Source organism: Canis lupus, chromosome 6, assembly GCF_048164855.1.
Source record: "Canis lupus baileyi chromosome 6, mCanLup2.hap1, whole genome shotgun sequence".
Classification (NCBI taxonomy): Eukaryota; Metazoa; Chordata; class Mammalia; order Carnivora; family Canidae; genus Canis; species Canis lupus.
In genome coordinates, this window is record NC_132843.1 from 28,237,520 (window position 1) to 28,262,649 (window position 25,130).

The 25,130-nt window shown below is 37.7% G+C and overlaps 1 protein-coding gene across 18 annotated transcripts in view; it reads left to right on the forward strand.

Moving 5' to 3' along the window:
* KIAA1328 (KIAA1328 ortholog) overlaps positions 1–25,130 on the forward strand; it is a 366,532-nt gene that overhangs the window by 164,367 nt on the left and 177,035 nt on the right. For 9 of the 18 annotated variants that reach the window (XM_072829337.1, XM_072829338.1, XM_072829331.1 and 6 more), the window contains one exon: positions 8,626–8,700. The exons of the other annotated variants lie outside the window; for them this stretch is intronic. In XM_072829337.1, coding sequence (XP_072685438.1) covers positions 8,626–8,700 — 75 coding nt within the window. The remainder of the gene's footprint in view (positions 1–8,625; positions 8,701–25,130) is intronic. 18 annotated transcript variants of the gene reach the window in all.

A 25,130-nucleotide genomic window follows, 5' to 3' on the forward strand; every position in this document is an offset into this window, starting at 1 on the left:
GCTTATCAGTATGCTTGTGAAGGCTCAAACCTTAGGGGTGAACTGTAGCACTTTAGAGAAGCTCTTATGTCTATCACAGATGTAAACTATGGACATTATAGAAGCAGATTGAGAAATAAATTAGGCCTTTAAATCAGTTCTAAATCAGTGTCAACTTACAGTTACAATTGATTTAAGAATTTAAGAATGAAGAAACCGGAATCACAGTTAAAAGCATTTGGGTAAAAACAATAGGAAAGAAATATAGAAGTGATGTAATTGTGAGAGTCTACAGGATAGGAAGTAGATGATGCTATCCTAAAACCAAGTAAATTTTGCCATGGAAATAAGATAGTAATAGGGACTTCAAATATGTAATATTAGGTATATGCTAGAAGACATACTGTTCTAAGTTCGGAATATGGTGTTTGGCCTAAATGATGGCGAAGAGGTAGTAAAAAAATAAAAAGTACTAGTATTTTGGAGTTAGTTCCAACTAATGAGGAAAACCTAATTGGTGAGCAAGGGATGGAAACTTTTCAAAGAAAGTGATTATTTCATTTCATAATTAATATAAGTAAAATAACAACTGGGAATATTGCTTGTTCCTATCAACCTGAGGAATAAAATTAATAATTCATGGGGTATTAGATAGAGTATTCCAGTTAGATCTTCTCTTATGGATCATAGACATAAGTGTAAAACCAAAAACTATAAAACTTCCAGGGGAAAATCTTTACAACCTTGGATTAGTCACAGATTCATTAGCTATAATACCAGAAACACAATCCATAAAAGAACCAATTGAGAAATTAGGCTTCATCAAAATTTTCAGAAAGTTCTGTTAAAAGAACGTGATCAGGTCGTGATCCCAGGGTCCCAGGATCGAGTCCTGCATCAGGCTCCTGCTACCTATGTTTCTGCCTCTCTCTGTGTGTCTCTCATGAATAAATAAATAAAATTTTTAAATTAAAACAGGCAAGAGATTAAGACAGATGCTTCACAAGAGAAGATATATAGATGGCAAGTAAACACCTGAGAAGATGCTCAATATCATTAACAATTAGGGAAATGAACAGTCAAATCACAGTAATGTACCACTACACTGCTATAAGTAATTTGGCTATTGGCCAGAATTTTAAAGACTTACCCTGTCAAAAATGTGGAGGAACTGGAACTCTCGTGCACTGCTGATACAAATGTAAGAATTGTATAACAACTTCACAGAAGTCTGTTTAAGTTCAAAACATACATCTACTATATGATCCATCCATTTTACTAGGTATTTACCCAAGAGAAATAAAAGCACACATCCACATACTGTTGTTCACAGCAGCTTTATTTTTAATAGCCTCAAACTTGAAACAACTCACATGTTATTAGCAGATGCACTGATAAACAAATTGGGCTATATCCACATAATGGAATACTACACAGCAATAAAAAGGAACTACTAATACATGAAAAAATATGGATAGGGATCCCTGGGTGGTGCAGCAGTTTAGCGCCTGCCTTTGGCCCAGGGCGCGTTCCTGGAGACCTGGGATCGAATTCCGCGTCGGGCTCCCGGTGCATGGAGCCTGCTTCTCCCTCTGCCTGTGTCTCTGCCTCTCTCTCTCTCTCTCTCTGTCTCTGTGTGACTATCATAAATAATTAAAATTTAAAAAAAAATGGATAAAAGTCAAAATAATTAAACTAAGTTAAAGAATCCAGACTTAAAAAAAAAAAAGAATCCAGACTTAAAAGATTACAAACTATATAATTCCATCAACTTAAAACCAGAAAAAGCCAAATAATCTCTAATGACAGTAGATTAGTGTTCACCTAGTTCATCAGGTACAAGAGTGGGTGAGTACAAGGTTACAAAGAGACACAGAAAGACTTTTAGAGGTGATGGAGTTTGTTATCTTGGCTGTGGTGATGGTTCCTAGGTATATACATATGCTAATACCAATCAAATTGTGCAATATAAATATATGTAGTTTATTGCATATCAATTATACTTCAATAAAACTATTTTAAAAAAAGAAAGAACTGCATGATTTTCCTTTAAAGTTTTAGTTGCCTGGCCTTATTGTGAGCCAAGTAAATTTAAATTCTCCAACCCTGGTTCAGCTTTATCTTTTCCCCTTTAATATATTTAACAGTTCATGATATATTTAATACTCATAAAGGAAACTTGTAAACAATTACTATAGTTGTTGTCCTAACAAACTGTGTATTCTTGACAAGTTAGAAATGTTCCCATTTTAATGTCTTTTTAATGATACATTACACAGGCTTTAAATGTCAGTCTTTGTATTTTCAAACCTGCAGAAACTTGAATGAAGTTTACATATATAAGAGCAATCAACTGATGGCAATCAGTTGAATATCAGTTTCTGAAAATAAGTTTTATATGAATCTTTTCTGCAGATAACTTGACTTTTAAATGTTTTTCACTATGACTCTTTATATAAGTGAATATATATTGAATAAGTAGCTATAAAACCTGAGATTTCCATTAAAAAAATTTTTTTTGCTATGCCTGTTAACAAGATATAGCTAGATATTATGCATACTTCATCAGTTTACTCTTCAATATATTATTGCTCTCCTGACCAGTAAATGGACAGCCATCACCATTGAGTTAGAAACCTTAGGCATTTTGCTATATCCTAGATTGTGATTCATGGTTTTAAAATACTATGTATATGAAAGATTTTATAGGTGATCATTTGACAAGGTACAGCATTCTGGTTCCTCAAGCAATATTTGGGGTACTGATTTATATTTATAGTTTCGCTTTAGGGCTTACATTTTGGTGGACAAGATGTTTTTCTGCTCATTCCTCAAGGATTCCTTCTAAATGCCATCTAAGAGCATGAACTTTGGGCCAGAATATTTAGGTTTTTATATAGTAAGCTCTTCCACCTACTGTGACCTTGGGGGAAGTTACTTAACATGAGCAAGTGTCAACTTCTTCATCTGCAAAATGCAGAAGAAAAAGAGAATATAACTTACAGAGTATCTGCCAGGATCTAATGAATTAATAAATGTAAAACAAACACATTTTTACTTACAATGCAGTACATGCTGTACAACACCTTCCCAACTGTTATCATTGTTACTGTTAGAATTGATTTTTTTTTTTTTTTATTGTGAAGTAGACTCTGGTGAAAACCAAAAATATCATCTGTTTGGGAATGTCCCTGTGTTTAGTTATTCATCATTTGCACTTACAACATTCAGCCTGAAGTATGATGTCAATTTAGGGATTGATTACCACACCTGGCTTTCATTTCTGTTCAGTCCTGGTGTATTATATTCACCAGCACCAAGTGCTTTGAGAATGAAATAAAGGGTGAATAAAGGGTTTTTCCCTCCTCTAAGAATAAAATTTTTGTAAACCCCGGTGTTCATTTGATTTAAAGCACAAAGAAAAGTGGCACTTGATAAAATGAATTGCTGAGTCCACCTGTTAACTTGGGTTCATCAGAATTGCTACCTAAACTTCGACCTGTGGTCCATCCAATCTAGCATTTGCTCCCGAATAGGGCATAAGGAATCCACGTGAGTAATCTAGAGGGACAGAAACCCCCACTCAGTTTTTCCCTCAATTTTTTTCTGCTTTTATTCCTATCTAAACATGGCTTTTTGATTTCTTTAAATCATTTAGAAGAGAGATTCAGCCACAGGAACTCCAGAAAAAGGTAAGGAATGAGAAATTGAACACAAACCAGGAAAGACAGTTTCTTTTAAGATAGTTTATTTTTTCTTTGTTACTGTTATGATGACACATTTTGGTCTTAGAATATTCAAGCAATTCAAAAATATATGGTATGTTAATTCCAAGTCCTCTGCATTCTCTATCCTCACGAATAACTACTGTTAATTTTAATGTACACTGCTCCAGATTTTTTTCTCTGCAGATCTAATACTATAGTTTTAGACAAGTAGGTTAATCCTATACAAGTTATTTTTATAATTTTATTTTCTTAATAATGTCTCATATACCTTCCAGGGGAGTACATACACATATTCATGGCATCCTTTTTAAAGCCCATTCAGTATTTTGGTGTATAGATGTATCATAATTTATTTAATGAATCTTGATGATATATGATTCTAATTTGCTCCTATTACAAAGAATGCTGCAGTGAATATTCTTTTACATATAGTTTTTTGTTTTGTCTTGTATGTATAGTTTTGAATATGTTTGCAAGTGTTTCTCTGGGTAAACTTCCTGACGTGGAGATACGTGTTCAAAGAATATAAAAATGTTTTGAAATGGTAGATATTGACAAATTATAGGTGCTTGTTGATAGAAGAGAGTGACATATATCAATAGTAGATACTGCTGATGGAATGGTAGTCTGCTTTGCCTTCAGTTGAGGTAGCTCTTTGGGTTAACAGTTAATAAGATTTCTAGATTTTCAAAAAATTAATAACTCCCTTTACTCTTCATTTTTTATCTGTTCTATCTATTCACTCATTGGTACTTAATTTATTTAAAAATATTTTAAATTGTAAAAGTAATATTAACTAATAGATAACTGGAAATTTAGTTAGCTAACCACAATGCCAGTAGTATATGTGGTCACAAAAAGTCTTAAGACTTTACTGAGTAGGTTTTTTTTTTTTTTTTTTCCCCTCAGTATATTTGACAGCTTTTACCTCCAAGCTTTTGGAAAACAAAAACAGTAAAAAAAAAAAAAAAAAAAAAAAAATTAGTTTCAATTATCTATTACCACGTAACCAACCATCCCCAAACAAGCAACTACACTCTGCAGTTTCAGCTAGCTTCAACTGCGTGCTTGTTCTACTGATCCTCCCTGTGGTCACCCATGAGGCTCTTGGAATTGGCTGTTAACTATGACACTGGCAAGGCTGGGCCTTTCCTTCTCTCTCCAGGTAGGCTCTCATCTCCCTGTGGTTCATCTAGCAAAGTAGCTAGACTTTTCACTTGCACATTCAGGGCCTCCTGCAAGAATGGAAGTTGCCAAGTCTTTTTCCAGATTTGGTACAACTGGCAAAGGGTCTATTGGTTAAAGTGAGTAACTGGGCCAGAGTAGAGTCAGCAGGAAGGGACTCCTGGGAAGTGTGGTTTTTCTGGGGCCACAAAGGGCATTTGATAGTCAATTACATTTCTATTTCTCAGACTCCCAAGGGAGTCAAGCCCTTTTTCCATATGTATATTGTTGTTTTCCTTTTCTGTGAAATGCCTTGTCAGATTTTGCCCACTTTTCTTTTGGGTAGTTTGTCATTTCGTATTGATTTGTAAAAGTTCTTCATATAATCTGGATGTTTTCCTCTGTTGGTTGTATGTATTACAAACATCTTTGGCCAGTTTATGGCTTATCTTTCACTGTCTTTATGGTGTTTTTGATAAATAGAAGTTCTTAATTTTAAGATAGTTGAATTTATTATCTTTTATGATTTGTGCCTTTTGGATCCTTTTCTCCTCCAAGACATAGAATACTCTTTCGTGTACATCATCTTCTAAATGTTTATAGTTTTGTCTTTGATATGCAGGTTTATAATTCACCTGGAATTGATTTTGGGGACTGGTGTGAGGCAAGGGTCCAATTGCATTTTTTTCCACATGTGGCCTTTACTTATGCTTTACTTTTGGGTTAGTTCCAGTGTTTCTTAAATGCTGTACATTCATCTTTCCTGGATCCTTTTTTTTTTTTTTTAATATTGCTGGAGCACAGCCATGCAGCAGTTCTGGAAAGAAGCTACTTAAGAGCAAATCAGTATTTAATTGAGCACTTTTACAAATAATATGATTAAACAACTGCAATCTTTTGGTGAGGAGGTATCACTGGAGCTGAAACCTCAAGTATTAAAGGGCAATATATGAAGAGCCTAGAAAGAATGTTCTGAGCCAAGGGAACAGCAAGTATTCTTACCAACTGGGAGAAGAAGGTACTTAGAAATGTAGTAAAAATGAAAAGCTGAACAAGAAAGTAATGGTTAAAAATGAAGTAAACCAAAATGAGATGTGATTCTGAGGAGTTAAATATTAGAAAGATGATGCCATTGATCTCTATATTTAGAACACTCTTTTTCAGGTGTCTGGTTTAGTGACTACATGCTGACATCTTACTTTCCATTAATCTAACCATATGTCCTGTGTCCACTCTAACAAGTATTCACCTATTTTATGTGTTTATAGACTTTGTTTTCATAATAAGTCTGCACACAAAGCGTGGAAGACCCAATCATTGTTTCTGAAAAGAATACAAATGTTAAAACCTTGATGATTTGAAAGAGATGGCATGATATTAGAAGTTGGAATATGATGCAGAGGCATAGAGGTGGAAGGAAATATGGATACTGATTTTCTTATATTACAGAATGAGTAGTCAGGACATATAGTCTAAAGTAGTGGATCAAGTAGAGCTCATAATTATTCCAAGTTAGAAAGGTAGCATATAGAGAAGCCTGGGTGGCTCAGTGGTTGAGTGTCTGTCTTCGGCTCCGGGCATGAACCAAGGTCCTAGGAATGAGTCCTGCATTGGGCTCCCTGCAGGGAACCTGCTTCTCCCTCTGCCTATGTCGCTGCCTCTCTCTGTGTGTCTCTTATGAATAAATAAAATCCTAAGAAAAAAGAAAGTTAATGTATAGAACTGAAGATAAAAATATAACTAAGAAAAAATTTAAAGGATATAGTAGTGTAAGTGAGCTAAATTCTTCACCTTTTGTAATGAGAAAATTGCTGGATTTCCTCAATAAATATATAAATATAATTGAAGAAATAGAGGCCTACACATAGTAAAGTTGGGGAGGTATTACAGGAATAATTAATGTCAGAGATGGAGAAGAGGGTCCACAGCTGTCAGTGGGACAGATGTGCTTTTGCTTTTCATTTTATTTCCTCCTAATAATTGTAATTTTACTTCTGTGCTTATTTATTACTTCTCAAATAATACAAAAAGAAGAATACAAAAAAAGAAAAGGTAAGGCTGAGATTCTGTGACAGAAGAATTGAAACAATAGTTGAAAACAGCAACATTAAAGTCAGCTGGACATCTAGGATAGACTTATGAGTATTAGTTATATAGTTTATGAATCCATTTATAAACTTTCCATATCGAGAAGGTTTGTATGTTATAGTAGTCTATTGGAAATGAACATATTTAATTTGAGATATAAAACTGAATCATGACAGTACTACCATGGGTACATTCATTCATTTTACAAACGTTCATTAGTGGAGTAAATTCATATTGTTACACTTCTATGCCTGTTCCTGGTGTCCTTCAGGATGGTTTAAAGGAAATCTCAGTTTCTGTTGAGTGAGCTTTGCTATTTGAAGTGTAAAGCATGTTGAAATTAGAAATGGCTTTTTGAGATCACCTTCTTCAGTGATGGGGAGCTTTTTCTATAATACACATAACCAGGTACCCTGGATAAGAACCACTCATCTGATCCACTGCTTCATTTACAGAAGTGGAAACTTGGGCACTGTAGTCACATAGCTAATTAGGGGCACAGCATAGATTGACCCCTAGTATCACGTGATTTTTTAATGCTCTAGTTTTTTTTTCAAGCTCTATGCTTTTTTTAAAAATTTTTATTTATTTATGATAGTCACAGAGAGAGAGAGAGAGAGAGAGGCAGAAACATAGGCAGAGGGAGAAGCAGGCTCCATGCACCGGGAGCCCGACATGGGATTGGATCCCGGGTCTCCAGGATCGTGCCCTGGGCCAAAGGCATGCGCCAAACCGGTGCGCCACCGAGGGATCCCTTAATGCTCTAGTTTTGAAAATTTTTTCCTTCTCTTCTGCTGCTGCATAGTCTCTTTCTTGAGTTCTTATTTTACATACCTTCTTTTTTTTTAAAAAAAACTAATCTTCTTCTAAAACAAATCTTCTTTTTAAAGAGACTTTCAATCAACACTCCTCTTAAAAAAAAAAAAAAGACTATTTATTTGACAGAGCACACAAGTAGAGTGGTAGGCAGAAGGAGAGGGAGTAGCAGACTCTGAGCAAAGAGCCTATGTGGGACTTGATCCCAAGACTCTGGGATCATGACCTGAGCTAAAGGCAGATGCTTAATTGACTGAGCCACCCAGGCACCCCAGCACTCCTCTTTTCAGCCTCATTTCTACCCTCATTTTTAGTAATATCCAGTGCTTCCCATTTCTGAGCTAATACCAATCAGCCTACTTCTGAATTAGAATTCTGCTTTGTTCAGGTGAATTCAGTTACCATTTTATCCATGTACTTTCCAACATTCAAAGTTTTGTTATTATATTTTCTAATTTTTTTTTACCCTTGTGTGTCTGTACCTTTTTACTATTCCTTTACTATTCCTTTACTATTCAATGCACCAACTTTAATCAGAGCTCTGATTTTATTTTTACAGGCCTCAAATCAAAAACCGTTTTTTAGTACAGACAAATCACTGATACATCAGTAAAGCAACAAGGTGAAGTGATTGCTCTTAAAATAAATAGTACATACATGATGAAACTGCCTTGTTAATGTGTTCTTACTTAGACCTCTAACACTCCATGTACTTTTGTCAGAGGATTGGATTTGGCAAACTTAGATAAAGACACCTTCCTCCTGTTTCTCTCTTCCTGAGATACAGGAAAATTCTTTGGCTAGTGTTATGCAGCAAAATTAAATTTGCATTTTTGTGATTTCTTTCAAGGAACTCAAAGTAAAATGCATGACTTCTTCAGAGGACAGACGAATTCCTTATTGTTTGGAAAGAAGCTGGGTGATGGTGATGATAATAATCACTGTTATTTATTATTTATTGATCACTTCTCTGTGTGTAATTTGTTTTATGAACAGTATCTTTTATTAATCCTCAAAATGCTATAAGTAGATATTATTGTCTCCTTTTCACAAATGATGAAATAGCTTTTCTAAAGCTGAGGTACTTGTCCAAGGTTACATGGTTAGTGTCAGGCACACTACCAAACCTTCTGTCTGACTCTACAATCTATTATTTTCCCACTTGTCTAACTTGTTAGACTTATACCTATTTTAATAATAACAGCAGCAACAATGATAAGTGATATTTACATAATACTCTGTATCAGATACTATTTTAAATTCTTCATATATATTGACATATTTAATTTTTACCCTTTAACCTTCTGAGGTACCTCTTCTGAGGTAAAAGAGGATAAAAGATATCCTCTTTTATGGATGTAAGGAAGATTATGTAAGTTGCTCAAAGTCAATTTAAGGCTAAAATGAGTAGAGCCAGGATCCTAACACAGTTTAGTTGTAGATAGAGTAGATGAGAATGTTTGTGGAGTAGATGAGAATGTTTATGTGTTCTCATTGATTACTGAGTCTCTTGAAAAGGGCTCTAAACTGTAAAAACAGAAAGCAAATACATACTTGGGAAGCTATCAGAATATAATATAAAAAATAATCATCTTACTACCCGTAATATACCAGTCTTACCAAAAAGTGACCATATGCAAGGAAGGGGGCAGGCAGGAGGAGTCCTCTACGTTTTTGTAATAGAGTTCTGATGTTAGCATTTGCAGTTTTTGAAAAGCTAAAGAATTTTCTCTGAAGTACCCTCTTTATTTTGCTGTACTCTTTAACGTTTCTAATTCCAAGAGAGATCATAATATGTATTTCATCTAGCCTTCACTGTATCAGGAGGCTGAAGATCAGATGCACTATCTTGGCAAGGTTTTAGGAGAAAATTTGTTATGTGTAGAGCTAGACATTTGGATCTGTCAGAACACTGCCTGTGTCTCACTTGGACATACACGTTGGATTTGCTTTCCTGTCTGTGTCTGTGACACTGCAAGATGTTCAAATGGAAGGAAACTACCCTGAGGCACCTGGTTGATGCTTTGACTTTGCAATATTAAACCCCTTGCTTCTTCTTATGCTTGTCCTCTTCTCCCTTCACTCCTCACTTAAAAAGTTACTTTTAAAAAAAGAATAGTAGAAAATTCTTCAGGAATTATTTTGGTCAGTTTCTTTATAACCAGCATGACCAGTTGGCAGTCTGACTTCATTAGTTCAGATATTTAGCTATGAAAAATTCCTTTTTCATCTTGATGATTGTTTTATATTAATACTTATGATTTAGGATTTTTTGTATTTTGCTTATTAAGATTTTGTGGTTTGATTCAAGCAGCTAGTATCTATGATTTCCATAGAAGTTTATAGTTCCATGACTTTCGTTAAAGGTATTTTAGAAAGTTTATACTCCTGCTATCATGTGGTAAACCCTTATAAAGCTTACCTTTTCTGCTGATTAGAATTAACAGCTCTGGACAAAATGCAAAAGCAGCTATGTAAGTAAACAAAAGCAGGCAGACAGTGGTAAGAAGTCAAAACTTGGAGAAGCAGTTTGGGGGTAAGTTTCCTACTCTTTGTTTTTTTTTTTTAATAAAATAATTTTTATTGGTGTTCAATTTACCAACATACAGAATAACACCCAGTGCTCATCCCGTCAAGTGTCCCCCTCAGTGCCCATCACCCACTCACCCCCACCCCCTGCCCTCCTCCCCTTCCACCACCCCTAGTTCATTTCCCAGAGTTAGGAGTCTTTATGTTCTGACTCCCTTTCTGATATTTCCCACACATTTCTTCTCCCTTCCCTTATATTCCCTTTCACTATTATGTATATTCCCCAAATGAATGAGAACATATAATGTTTGTCCTTCTCCGATTGACTTACTTCACTCAGCATAATACCCTCCAGTTCCATCCACGTCTAAGCAAATGGTGGGTATTTGTCGTTTCTAATGGCTGAGTAATATTCCATTGTGTACATAGACCACATCTTCTTTATCCATTCGTCTTTCGATGGACACCGAGGCTCCTTCCACAGTTTGGCTATTGTGGCCATTGCTGCTATAAACATCGGGGTGCAGGTGTCCCGGCGTTTCATTGCATCTGTATCTTTGGGGTAAATCCCCAACAGTGCAATTGCTGGGTCATAGGACAGGTCTATTCTTAACTCTTTGAGGAACCTCCATACAGTTTTCGAGAGTGGCTGCACCAGTTCACATTCCCACCAACAGTGTAAGAGGGTTCCCTTTTCTCCGCATCCTCTCCAACAATTTGTTGTTTCCTGCCTTGTTAATTTCCCCATTCTCACTGGTGTGAGGTGGTATCTCATTGTGGTTTTGATTTATATTTCCCTGATGGCAAGTGATGCAGAGCATTTTCTCATGTGCATGTTGGCCATGTCTGTGTCTTCCTCTGTGAGATTTCTCTTCATGTCTTTTGCCCATTTCATGATTGGATTGTTTGTTTCTTTGGTGTTGAGTTTAAGAAGTTCTTTATAGATCTTGGATACTAGCCCTTTGTCTGACACATCATTTGCAAATACCGTCTCCTATTCTGTAGGTTGTCTTTTAGTTTTGTTGACTGTACCCTTTGCTGTGCAAAAGCTTCTTATCTTGATGAAGTCCCAATAGTTCATTTTTGCTTTTGTTTCTTTTGCCTTCGTGGATGTATCTTGCAAGAAGTTACTGTGGCTGAGTTCAAAAAGGGAGCCTGTGTTCACCTCTAGGATTTTGATGGACTCTTGTCTCACATTTAGATCTTTCATCCATTTTGAGTTTATCTTTGTGTATGATGCAAGAGAGTGGTCTAGTTTCATTCTTCTGCATGTGGATGTCCAGTTTTCCCAGCGCCATTTATTGAAGAGACTGTCTTTCTTCCAATGGATAGTCTTTCCACCTTTATCGAATATTAGTTGGCCATAAAGTTCAGGGTCCACTTCTGGGTTCTCTATTCTGTTCCATTGGTCTATGTGTCTGTTTTTGTGCCAGTACCACACTGTCTTGATGACCACAGCTTTGTAGTACAACCTGAAATCTGGCATTGTGATGCCCCCAGATACGGTTTTCTTTTTTAAAATTCCCCTGGCTATTCGGGGTCTTTTCTGATTCCACACAAATCTTAAAATAATTTGTTCTAACTCTCTGAAGAAAATCTATGGTATTTTGATAGGGACTGCATTAAACGTGTAAATTGCCCTGGGTAACATTGACATTTTCACAATATTAATTCTGCCAATCCATGAGCATGGAATATTTTTCCATCTCTTGGTGTCTTCCTCAATTTCTTTCAGAAGTGTTCTATAGTTTTTAGAGTATAGATCCTTTACCTCTTTGGTGAGTTTTATTCCTAGGTATCTTATGCTTTTGGGTGCAATTGTAAATGGGATGGACTCCTTAATTTCTCTTTCTTCAGTCTCATTGTTAGCGTATAGAAATGCCATTGATTTCTGGGCATTGATTTTGTATCCTGCCACGCTACCAAATTGCTGTATGAGTTCTAGCAAACTTGGGGTGGAGGCTTTTGGGTTTTCTATGTAGAGTATCATGTCATCGGCGAAGAGGGAGAGTTTGACTTCTTTGCCAATTCGAATGCCTTTAATGTCTTTTTGTTGTCTGATTGCTGAGGCTAGGACTTCTAGTACTATGTTGAATAGCAGTGGTGACAGTGGACAACTCTGTCTTGTTACTGATCTTAGGAGAAAGACTCCCAGTGCTTCCCCATTGAGAATGATATTTGCTGTGGGCTTTTCGTAGATGGCTTTTAAGATGTCGAGGAATTTTCCCTCTATCCCTACGCTCTGAAGAGTTTTGATCAGAAATGGATGCTGTATTTTGTCAAATGCTTTCTCTGCATCTAATGAGAGGATCATATGGTTCTTGGTTTTTCTCTTGCTGATATGATGAATCACATTGATGTTTTTACAAGTGTTGAACCAGCCTTGTGTCCCGGGGATAAATGCTACTTGGTCATGGTGAATAATCTTCTTAATGTACTGTTGGATCCTATTGGCTAGTATCTTGTTGAGAATTTTTGTGTCCATACTCATCAGGGATATTGGTCTGTAATTCTCCTTTTTGGTGGGGTCTTTATCTGGTTTTGGAATTAAGGTGATGCTGGCCTCATAGAATGAATTTGGAAGTACTCCATCTCTTTCTATCTTTCCAAACAGCTTTAGTAGAATATGTATGATTTCTTCTTTAAACGTTTGATAGAATTCCCCTGGGAAGCCATCTGGCCCTGGACTCTTGTGTCTTGGAGGTTTTTGATAACTGCTTCAATTTCCTCCCTGGTTATTGGCCTGTTCAGGTTTTCTATTTCTTCCTGTTCCAGTTTTGGTAGTTTGTGGCTTTCCAGGAATGCGTCCATTTCTTCTAGATTGCCTAATTTATTGGCATATAGCTGTTCATAATATGTTTTTAAAATCGTTTGTATTTCCTTGGTGTTGGTAGTGATCTCTCCTTTCTCATTCATGATTTTATTAATTTGAGTCTCCTCTCTCTTCTTTTTAATAAGGTTGGCTAATGGTTTATCTATCTTATTAATTCTTTCAAAGAACCAACTCCTGGTTCTGTTGATCTATTTCACAGTTCTTCTGGTCTTGATTTCATTGAGTTCTGCTCGAATTTTAATTAACTCTCTTCTTCTGCTGGGCGTGGGGTCAATCTGCTGTTTTTTCTCTAGCTCCTTTATGTGTAAGGTTAGCTTTTGTATTTGAGTTCTTTCCAGTTTTTGAATGGATGCTTGTATTGTGATGTATTTCCCCCTTAGGACTGCTTTTGCTGCATCCCAAAGATTTTGAACGGTTGTATCTTCATTCTCATTAGTTTCCATGAATCTTTTTAATTCTTCCTTAATTTCCTGGTTGACCCTTTCATCTTTTAGCAGGATGGCCCTTAACGTCCACGTGTTTGAGATCCTTCCAAACTTCTTGTTGTGATTTAGTTCTAGTTTCAAGGCATTATGGTCTGAGAATATGCAGGGGACGATCCCAATCTTTTGGTATTGGTTCAAACCCAATTTGTGACCCAGTATGTGGTCTATTATGGAGAAAGTTCCATGTGCACTTGAGAAGAATGTGTATTCAGTTGAGTTTGGATGTAAAGTTCTGTAGATATTTGTGAATTCCATCTGGTCCAGTGTATCATTTAAAGCTCTCGTTTCTTTGGAGATGTTGTGCTTAGAAGACCTATCGAGGGTAGAAAGAGCTAGATTGAAATCACCAAGTATAAGTGTATTATTATCTAAGTATTTCTTCACTTTGGTTATTGATTGGTTTATATATTTGGCAGCTCCCACATTCGGGGCATATATATTGAGGATTGTGAAGTCCTCTTGTTGGATAGATCCTTTAAGTATGAGATAGTGTCCCTCTTCATCTCTCACTACAATCTTCAGGGTAAATTTTAGTTTATCTGTTATAAGGATGGCTACCCCTGCTTTCTTTTGAGGATCATTTGAATGGTAAATGGTTCTCCAACCTTTTATTTTCAGGCAGTAGGTGTCCTTCTGTCTAAAATGAGTCTCTTGTAGATAGCAAATAGATGGGTCCTGGTTTTTTATGCAGTCTGAAACCCTGCGCCTTTTGATGGAGTCATTAAGCCCGTTCACGTTCAGAGTTACTATTGAAAGATACGAGTTTAGTGTCATCATGATATCTATTCAGTCCTTGTTTTTGTGGATTGTTCCTCTGAACTTCTTCTTAAAGGGGAATTTTAAGAGTCCCCATTAAAATTTCTTGCAGAGCTGGTTTGGAGGTCACATATTCTTTCAGTTCCTGCCTGTCTTGGAAGTTCTTTATCTCTCCTTCCATTTTGAATGAGAGCCTTGCTCTCATTCTCTCATGTTCTTCTCATTTAGGACCCTGAATATATCCTGCCAGCCCTTTCTGGCTTGCCAGGTCTCTGTGGAGAGGTCTGCTGTTACCCTAATACTCCTCCCCATAAAAGTCAGGGATTTCTTGTCTCTTGCTGCTTTAAGGATCTTCTCTTTATCTTTGGAATTTGCAAGCTTCACTATTAGATGTCAAGGTGTTGAACGGGTTTTATTGATTTTGGTGGGGGATCTCTCTATTTCCTGGATCTGAATGCCTGTTTCCCTTCCCAGATTAGGAAAGTTTTCAGCTAGGATTTGTTCAAATACATATTCTGGACCTCTGTCCCTTTCGGCGCCCTCGGGAACCCCAATTAAACATAGGTTTTTCTTCCTCAGGCTGTCGTTTATTTCCCTTTATCTAACCTCATGGTCTTTTAATTGTCTGTCTCTTTTTTCCTCAGTTTCCCTCTTTGCCATCAACTTGTCTTCTATGTCACTCACTCGTTCTTCCACCTCGTTAACCCTCGTCGTTAGGACTTCTAGTTTGGATTGCATCTCATTCTATTGATTTTTAATTTCTGCCTGATTAGCTCTAAATTCTGCAGCCATGAAGTCTCTTGAGTCCTTTATGCTTTTTTCTAGAGCCACCAGTAGCTGTATAATAGTGCTTCTGAATTGGTTTTCTGACACTGAATAGTAATCCAGATTTTGTAACTCTGTGGGAGAGAGGACTGTTTCTGATTCTTTCTTTTGAGGTGAGGTTTTCCTTCTAGTCATTTTGTTCAGTGCAGAGTGGCCAAAAACAAGTTGTATTGGGAAAAGGAGAAAAAGAGAAGAAAGAAGGAAAGAAAAGAGAAAAAGAAAAAAGAAAAAGGAAGAAAAAAAAGAAAAATAGAGAAGAAAAAGAAAGAAAGAAAAGAAAAGGGTGGGGTAAGCAAACAGAAATCAAAAAGAAAAAAAAAAAGAAAAAACCTTCTGTATACTTTAAGTCCCTTGACTTCCCCTGGAACTTGTCCTTCTATCTGGTCTTCTGGGGGAGGGGCCTGTTGTGCTGATTTTCAGGTGTTAGCACTTGGGGGAGCTGCTCTGTCCCCTGCCTGGTGCTGGGCTCAGTGGGGGTTGTTTACTCGGTGAGGCCCCAGGAGGAACAACCACGGTGGCGGCGGCAGCTCTGAAAACCTGGAGTCAGCCCCCGCAGGAACTCTGAAGCACTCTGCCTGCAGGGCCTGGAGGCTCCGGGGCGGGGCCGCTGATCTGCTCAGCTCGGGCCGGAGCGTCCTTGCTGTCCTGGGCCCTCCCGGCCTCTGCCTGTCCCGAGGGAGGCCGGATCCTGGGCTGTGTCCCGGCGCCCTGTGCTCCGGGGCCTGCGCTGGTGGATTCGCGCTCCCGCCCCGCAGCCCCCTACGCGGAGCCACCGCCCGAGCCCCTCCGAGCTGCTCCGGGTCCCGCCGTGCGCGCTACAGCCCTTAGGGAGTTCGGCCTTGGGGTCTTGCGCGCTCTCCCCGGGTCGCAGGTGTCTGTTAGTGTCCCCGGGAGCCCGAGGGCACCCCCTCCCTCCTGGGGTCCTGCTCCAACTCCCTGCGAGCCCCTTTCCGCCCGGGAAGGTCGGTGCAGCTCCTGCTTCTCCGGGACGGGGCTCTCCTGTCCTGGGGACACTCGCCCCGGCCTCAGCCCGGCTCCTCGCGGGGCCCCTCCCCCTTGGAGGCCTTTTGTCTCTTTATTTCTTTTTCCCCGTCTTCCTACCTTGATAGAAGCGCGAACTCTTCTCACTGTAGCATTCCAGCTGTTCTCTCTTTAAATCTCAGGCCGAATTCGTAGATTTTTAGGATGATTTGAAGGTTATCTAGGTAATTCAGTGGAGACAGGTGATTTGGGGACCCTACTCTTCCACCATCTTGCCCCTCCTCCCTACTGTTTGGTTTTTGGTTTGTTTGTTTTCTCTCATGGCTTGGTGCTGCCAACTAAAACTGTGGTAGAAACTTCATTTTTCTGGCCAGAAGAACCAAGAAAATGGGTTCAGCAGTCTAAGGAGCATAAAGAGAATCCCCTTGTTTTTTTTCCTTTATCCCTCTTCTCCCAGTTTTGCCCCAAAGACAGGCCCGGTTGCCGAGCTGCATCTGCCCTGCCTTTGTTGCCAGAGGAAGTAGAAAGAAGGTGCTCCTGTGAGCCAAAGAACTTGAGGGGACATCTCAGAAAAGAGAGATCAGGGCTAGGGTGTCTCTTCCTTATGTATATGGCCAACATAAGAACTAAGCTGTGAATGCATAAGACACACCCATAGCAGCATACCAAAGGCTCTGAGAACTGAAATTAAATTAGAACCACTGATCAGAAAAGGTCAGAAAGAATTTGTGGTCTGAACCTCACTGATTTGCCTACTTGGTTGCCTACTAAAACAAATGCTCAAGCAGATTATAGCAGGTCATAGGACTCAGAGTCGACACATAACATTTAAAATATCCATGATATAACTCAAAATAATGCTACCTACAAAAAAAAGAAGAAAATTACAACCATTTCTCAAGGGAGAAGACAGTCAACAAATGTCAACCCCAAGGTCACCCAGATATTGGAATTACCAGGTGAAGACTTTAATGCAGCTATTATAGCAATTCTCCAGAGCATAAAGATAAACATGCCTGAAATGAATGGATAGGAGGTCTCAGTGGAGAAATAAAAATTATTAAACAAATAGAAATTTTAGAGCCTAAAAGTATAATACCTAAAATAAAAAATTTGCTTGGTGGACTCATCAGCATAATGGAGTGACAGGAGAAATCAGTAAACTTGAAGATAGATCGATAGAAATTATTCAGTTTAAGAAGAGAAAGAAGAAACAGATTGGGGGAAAAATGAACAGAGCCTTAAGGACTTAACTTTTATATCATTAGAGTCCCAGAAGGAAGAAAAAGAGATTACAGACAAAGAACCAGGAAAGAATAACAAATCATAAGGGAAAAAGAAGCCTCTACCAGAAAAAGTCTTTCAAAAGATACAAATCAGGGTAAAAGTTCTTTTTTAAAAACTTTTAGAGCCTTTACAAAGATGTATTCAAGAATGTTAGTTTAAAGAGCAAGTCTTAGGGGGGCCCTGGCTGGCTCAGTCTGTAGAGCATGCGACTCTTGATCTTGGGGTTATGAGTTCGAGCCCCACATTGAGTGTAGAAATTACTTAAAAATAAAATCCTAAAAAGAAAAAGAGCAAGGTTTAGTCATTGAAAAGAACAAGGAAAAACCATGTTATATCTGGGCAAAGAGGCATTTTAAAGAAAATACAGTTGGTGGGTAGAGGAGTATATAATCTGGCAAGTAGCAGAATTGCTGGGCTACTCTCATACATTGGCCTATTTTAAAATACTAAAGATATCTTAAAGGCAGTTGAAAACATTGTGTGAGTTTCTTTAATGAAGCACTTTTCAGCTACTTCTATAATGTATTTCATTCTGGCACCAAGATTTGGCATATTAATTTCCTCTAGTTCTGCAGTTACCTTGGGTCACATAGGGATTTAACTGCTTTAGTCCCCATTACCTGGAGTTGCAGACCCATGAAAGAGAAAGTGATGGAGGTAAGCAATGCACACACTGTGGAAGAATAAGAGGTAATGTTGATGGGGCTCCTTGTGATCCTTTTCTGATTATGAGGCAACATCAAAGCTAAAACACTATGTCCAGCCTTAAGACTCATTTCAAATGATGCTGTCATTAGAGATTATGCTACACGAAGAGCTCAGTATCTAAAACTGTTTGTTCTGACCTAAAAGGGGAGAGGCATAGCAGTAATTGATGGAAGCAAAAAATGGAAAATTCAATACAAAGAATTCCCTAATCATGAAATTGCCTCTTACTCTCACAGAAGTGGTATTTATTTCTTTGCTGTATACATGCTGAATCAAGCTGTCACAGAGCAATGTCATATTCACCTAAATTATGTGGACCCTACAAGTAGCCTCTTGTGAAATATAAGAAGCTTAGTACACCTGTGACAGCCTGATTCTCACTCCAGAATTTTAGAGGTGAAGAATACCCCTAAATCTTCTAATCTGTTACATTATAATTATAGATCATGTATTAGTAAAAGATATAGATTCTGCCTTAAATATTTTCAGTCTAATGAAGCTAACAGTAAACATATACTTGATCTGTCCACTAACATCTAAAATTTAGCATGACTACAATCAAGAACTCTTGATATCTTCTTTTCTTTTTTTTTTTTAAGATTTTATTTATTCGTGAGAGACAAACACACAGAGAGAGGCAGAGACACAGGCAGAGGGAGAAGTAGGCTCTATGCAGGGAGCCCGATGTTAGGCTTGATCCTGGAACTCCAGGATCACACCCTGAGCCAAAGGCAGACGCTCAACTGCTAAGCCACCCAGGCGTCCCTCTTGATCCTTTTCTAAATTTTAATATCCTCATCTATCCAGTTCAGTAAATGGCACTCCCATTCTTTCTGTTTCTCTGGAATACATCTTTGAAGTACTAATTGAAATCTCTCTTCCTCTCACCCCCAGATCCAATCCACCACCAAATCCAGCCCATTCTTATTTCTGAGTATATCCCAACTCCTACCATTTCTTTTCACTTTCACTGCTTTCACCCTAGGCCAGGTCCATACTTCATCTGGATTGCCTTCTAGATTTTTACACCAGAGAAACATAAGTCTGTATTCACATGGAAGCCTGTACGTGAATGCTTACAGTGGCCTTATTCATATTCCCTGAAAACCAGAAACAATCCAAATAAGCTTACTTGGCAAAAAACAAAAAACAAAAAGAAGACTATTGATGTACACAATATCCAGAGGAATCTCAAGTGCATTATGGTAAGCAAGACAACCCAGACTCAAGAGTTTACATACTGAATTGGGACACCTGGATGACTCAGATGGTTAAGTGCCTTCCCTCAGCTTCGGTCATGAGCCCAGGGTCCTGGGATCAAGTGTTGCATCGGGCTCCTTCCTGGGCAGGGAGCCTACTTCTCCCTCTGCCTGCCACTCTCCCTGCATGTGTTCTCTCTCTCTCTCTCACAAATAAATAAAATCTTAAAAAAACCCCTACATATTATATGAGTCCATTTCTATGACATTCTAGGAAATGAAAAATAGAGAGAAATAAATCAGAGTCTGAAGTTGGAGGGAAAGCTTGACTACAAATCATTTGGAATTTTGTGTATGGTAGAACTATCTTGATTATTATGATGATTACCCAACTGCATTCATTTCTCAAAACTTGAAGAGCTATGTACTTAAGAAGGGTGATTCTTATGGTGTGTAAATTGTAGTAATTTTTAAAAAAGAAAAATGAATGCATTGTTAGTGTAGTTGACTCTTGAACAACGTGGGTGAGGATTAGGGTGCCAACACCCTACACAGTTGGAAATATGCGGATATAACTTTAGACTCCCCAAAACCTTAACTACTAATATCCTGTTGACCAGAAGTATTACCAGTAACATAAACAGTTAGTTAACAGCCAGTTAACACTACTTTGTATATGTATTTTTACTGTATCCTTATAATAAAGGAAGCTAGAGAGAAGAAAATGTTATTAAAATCATAGAGAAAATACATTTATAATACTGTACTGTATTTATTGAACAAAAATCCATGTGTAAGTGGACCCACACAGTTCAAAACCATGTTGTTCTAGGGTCAGCTGTAGTAGCAATAAACTGGCCATCAGGGCTGGAGAACAGAAACCACTCTAGGTATTTTAAGCATGAAGAAATTTAATACTAGGAATAAAAGCTTTGGAAGGGCTGAAGAAGCAGATTTTATGTTGCACTTCCAGCAGTGACTTCAAAACAATATAGAATTAATATACGTGAGTGGTAATGCTCTGAGACCTTTGCTGGAGCTATGCTTCAGAGGTCTGTGGGCACCCAGAAAACTACAGAGTAGACCCCCACCAGTGAGATCTAGGAGTTAGGAAGCTAGATCAAGTCATTGGTGCTTCTGCTACTGCCACAACTGCTGCTTCTTACCCAGAAAACTGAAAATTATTCCCTGAGCTACTCTTACTGGAGAGAATTCTCATGTTCTCATCATTGTCCTTATCGGCAAAGACAAACAAAAGGAGACCTCCAAAATCATGTGAAGGAGGCAGAACCTAATAGCCAACCAGAGCCCTGGCTGCAAGGGAGTCTGGAAGATGTGATTTGTAGCTTCCCAAATCCTACAATTAAATGCAGGGTGGAATGAGCCATGCCTCATTAATCAGCACAATACCCAAATTTCCACCAACAAGAGACCACTGAATAAATTACGGTTTGTTATACAGTAGTAGGTGAAAGATTTATGCAGGTAGTAGGTATTTGGTAACCTGGGATATAATTGTTAGTCTTAAGTGTTGGTTAATAAATTCAGCTTATTGGGGATTCCTGGCTGGCTGAGAGATTTAGCACCTGCCTTTGGCCAAGGGCGTGATCTTGGGGTCCCGGGATAAAGTCCTGCATCAGGCTCCCTGCATAGAGCCTGCTTCTCCCTCTGCCTGTGTCTCTGCCACTCTCTCTGTGTCTCATATGAATAAATAAATAAAATATTTTTAAAAATAAATAAATTCTATGTAGAGTTCCGTGCTCATGGATTGGCAGAATTAATATTGTGAAAATGTCAATGTTACCCAGGGCAATATACACATTTAATGCAATCCCTATCAAAATACCATGGACTTTCTTCAGAGAGTTAGAACAAATTATTTTAAGATTTGTGTGGAATCAGAAAAGACCCCGAATAGCCAGGGGAATTTTAAAACAGAAAACCATATCTGGGGGCATCACAATGCCAGATTTCAGGTTGTACTACAAAGCTGTGGTCATCAAGACAGTGTGGTACTGGCACAAAAACAGACACACAGATCAATGGAACAGAATAGAGAACCCAGAAGTATACCCTGAACTTTATGGCCAACTAATATTCGATAAAGGAGGAAAGACTATCCATTGGAAGAAAGACAGTCTCTTCAATAAATGGTGCTGGGAAAATTGGACATCCACATGCAGAAGAATGAAACTAGACCACTCTCTTGCACCATACACAAAGATAAACTCAAAATGGATGAAAGATCTAAATGTGAGACAAGAGTCCATCAAAATCCTAGAGGAGAACACAGGCAACACCCTTTTTGAACTCGGCCACAGGAACTTCTTGCAAGATACATCCACGAAGGCAAAAGAAACAAAAGCAAAAATGAACTATTGGGACTTCATCAAGATAAGAAGCTTTTCCACAGCAAAGGATACAGTCAACAAAACTAAAAGACAACCTACAGAATGGGAGAAGATATTTGCAAAAGACATATCAGATAAAGGGCTAGTTTCCAAGATCTATAAAGAACTTCTTAAACTCAACACCAAAGAAACAAACAATCCAATCATGAAATGGGCAAAAGACATGAACAGAAATCTCACAGAGGAAGACATAGACATGGCCAACATGCACATGAGAAAATGCTCTGCATCACTTGCCATCAGGGAAATATAAATCAAAACCACAATGAGATACCACCTCACACCAGTGAGAATGGGGAAAATTAACAAGGCAGGAAACCACAAATATTGGAGAGGATGCAGAGAAAAGGGAACCCTCTTACACTGTTGGTGGGAATGTGAACTGGTGCAGCCACTCTGGAAAACTGTGTGGAGGTTCCTCAAAGAGTTAAAAATAGACCTGCCCTATGACCTAGCAATTGCACTGTTGGGGATTTACCCCAAAGATACAGATGCAATGAAACGCCGGGACACCTGCACCCCGATGTTTCTAGCAGCAGTGTCCACAATAGCCAAGCTGTGGAAGGAGCCTCGGTGTCCATTGAAAGATGAATGGATAAAGAAGATGTGGTCTATGTATACAATGGAATATTACTCAGCCATTAGAAACGACAAATACCCACCATTTGCTTAGACATGGATGGAACTGGAGGGTATTATGCTGAGTGAAGTAAGTCAATCGGAGAAGGACAAACATTATATGTTCGCATTCATTTGGGGAATATACATAATAGTGAAAGGGAATATAAGGGAAGGGAGAAGAAATGTGTGGGAAATATCAGAAAGGGAGACAGAACATAAAGACTCTTAACTCTGGGAAATGAACTAGGGGTGGTAGAAGGGGAGGAGGGCAGGGGGTGGGAGTGAATGGGTGACGGGCACTGGGGGTTATTCTGTATGTTGGTAAATTGAACACCAATAAAAAATAAATTTAAAAAAAAGTTAAAAAAATAAATAAATTCAGCTTATTTAAATGTTGAACTCATAAATCTAGTTTATACCAAAGCTAATATCTGTATTACAGTTTCTCTAATACCGCTTTTTTAAACTTGTGCTAAATCATAACTATTTCTTGAAAATAGTTAAATAACCTTTCTTTTGCAAAATTAGCCTGAAAGATTACAGCACTAGACTTTCCCATATCCAGAATGCTATACATAAATTTAGAAAAGAATGTTTCTGACTGGTAAATACTATAAAAGAGATCTTTAACAGCTTTCTCTGTCAGAGAAACCAGCTACAGAAAACGACCAAGTGTATATAGAACCACTGGCAAATATATAGTGGAACATAATCTTGGCCTCTTGGCTGAGAAGTCTAAACATTCCCTTCCAAATGGTATTTGGATCACCTTTCTAGAAGGAATGATCTTATGGGCATCCTTTCACATATCATCTGCTGGAAATAGTAGGTGTATTTCCATGCTCCTGTGTGTTCATACTCACATAAGAATGGGTTTGAGTAAAACTGAAACTACAAGAAGTATTGTAGTTTGTGAACACAAGTTTTGTATTAAGTTCTGTCCTCTCTCACCTCCACCAAATAAAGTTCAACTTAAAAGTATTTTGAAATAAAAAATAAATATTTTAAAGTGTACCAACAATGAGACTAGAGTGAATTGCCTGAGCAGCTAAATGGCCAGACTTCCTCTAATTATTTTTATAGTTTTCCCAAATGAAGACTCACAATAGCCATTTTAAGTAACTACAGCAGCTCTTCCATCTTCATTTCAAGCTTCAGACCCTAAACAAAGCATGAAGCTGAGCAGTGCACTGTTTAATTTTCAAATTGGATTTTTCATTATGTTTTATGATAACTTTTTATTTTTATCAAGTTGCATCTCAGCCTTCTGTTTAGACTCAAGAAGATTTATGGCAAATGATCTGGGTGCTTATTTGGACAAACAAATGCAATAAATCAGTTTACTGTTTCAATAAAATGTTATTAATAGAACACATTATTCTGTTCAATATTATGTTATCTTTAAAATTAAGCAGAACATTAGTGGCAATGAAACTAGTTTCAATCAATACATTCCTGTAATGAAACCTATTGTATAAAAACTTTTCTTTTTAAGGAGGAAAAATGTCTTAGCACAAGTACCAACTTCTGACTCTTGAGATGGCATCTCACAACCTCTAAAATTTATTGGTAGGATTTCTTTGTGTTTGTTTTGGTGTTAAGAAGATAGTTTTCTGAAAGTTACCTTGTGGCAGTTAGAGCATGAATGTTCCTTAAATGATTTTTTTTTTAATGAAGAATTTAGTTGGCACTTGACCTGGCAGAGACCCAAGCATGTACCTCAATGAAATTGAGGTCAGAGAGGATTTTAAGAAAGGCAGAGCTGCTGGTGACACCCACCAGTATTAGAATTGACAGTTTCTTTTGTGATCGTATAGAATTTCTAATCGTATAGAATGAAAAATGTGTAATGGATGAAAAAATGAGTAATATTCAGAGTAGAAGGATATAGATTTTAGTGTTTCAAAACTCATGTTGTATTGAGAGTTTTCTGGGATTAGAGCCCTGATGCAGACCCTCAATTACCCACTATACACCCAATTGAAATTTTAGAATGATGGTTTTAAAATTAAAGGTGGCCGAAGTCTCAGGATAGTATTGCAGTCCTAGAGACCTACACTGAACAGGAAAGCAGGTTGTTTCAGTAGCTGTTTTCATAGCAGTGTGCCTTTAGAGAAGGCTGCTATTTAATAATACAACGTGGAAATTAAAGACTTTGGGATGTTAAATTGCATGGTATCTCTGGTGAAAAACTCTTAAAAAATACTCTATGGATACTTTTGCTTGGTACATTGTTTTGTCACATGGCAGTTTAAGGAATCTGGAGATTTGTCAGAGTCCTAAATTTACTCCTTTATCTCTACCATTTCATATTTGTAATCTGAATGTAAGAAATAGAGATGTTACCTTGTGTTGTTTTTTCTCATTAAACTGTTAATAAATTATTGCTTTGGGAAATGAGAGTTATGTTAAGATAAATATTTATGAAAATCTAAACCATCATATATATATATTCTGTTGACTTAGGATAAAGTTTCCATAACGCATCAGGCAAATAATTTGAGTATATTGTTGTGCAATTCCAATCAGAAGCAAGTAAGCTCTGCACTCAATACTACAGCTAAATTTTATAGTCACACTTTCCTCCTATAGTTTAAATGAAGATGACTGTGGTATTTTTTTCACATCAGTGGGAGACTGCTTAAAATCTGCATTGAGTGAAACATAAGCTAGCAGCAGACTTGATTCTAGTTTTTTTTCTCCTTTTAAATGTTACATTT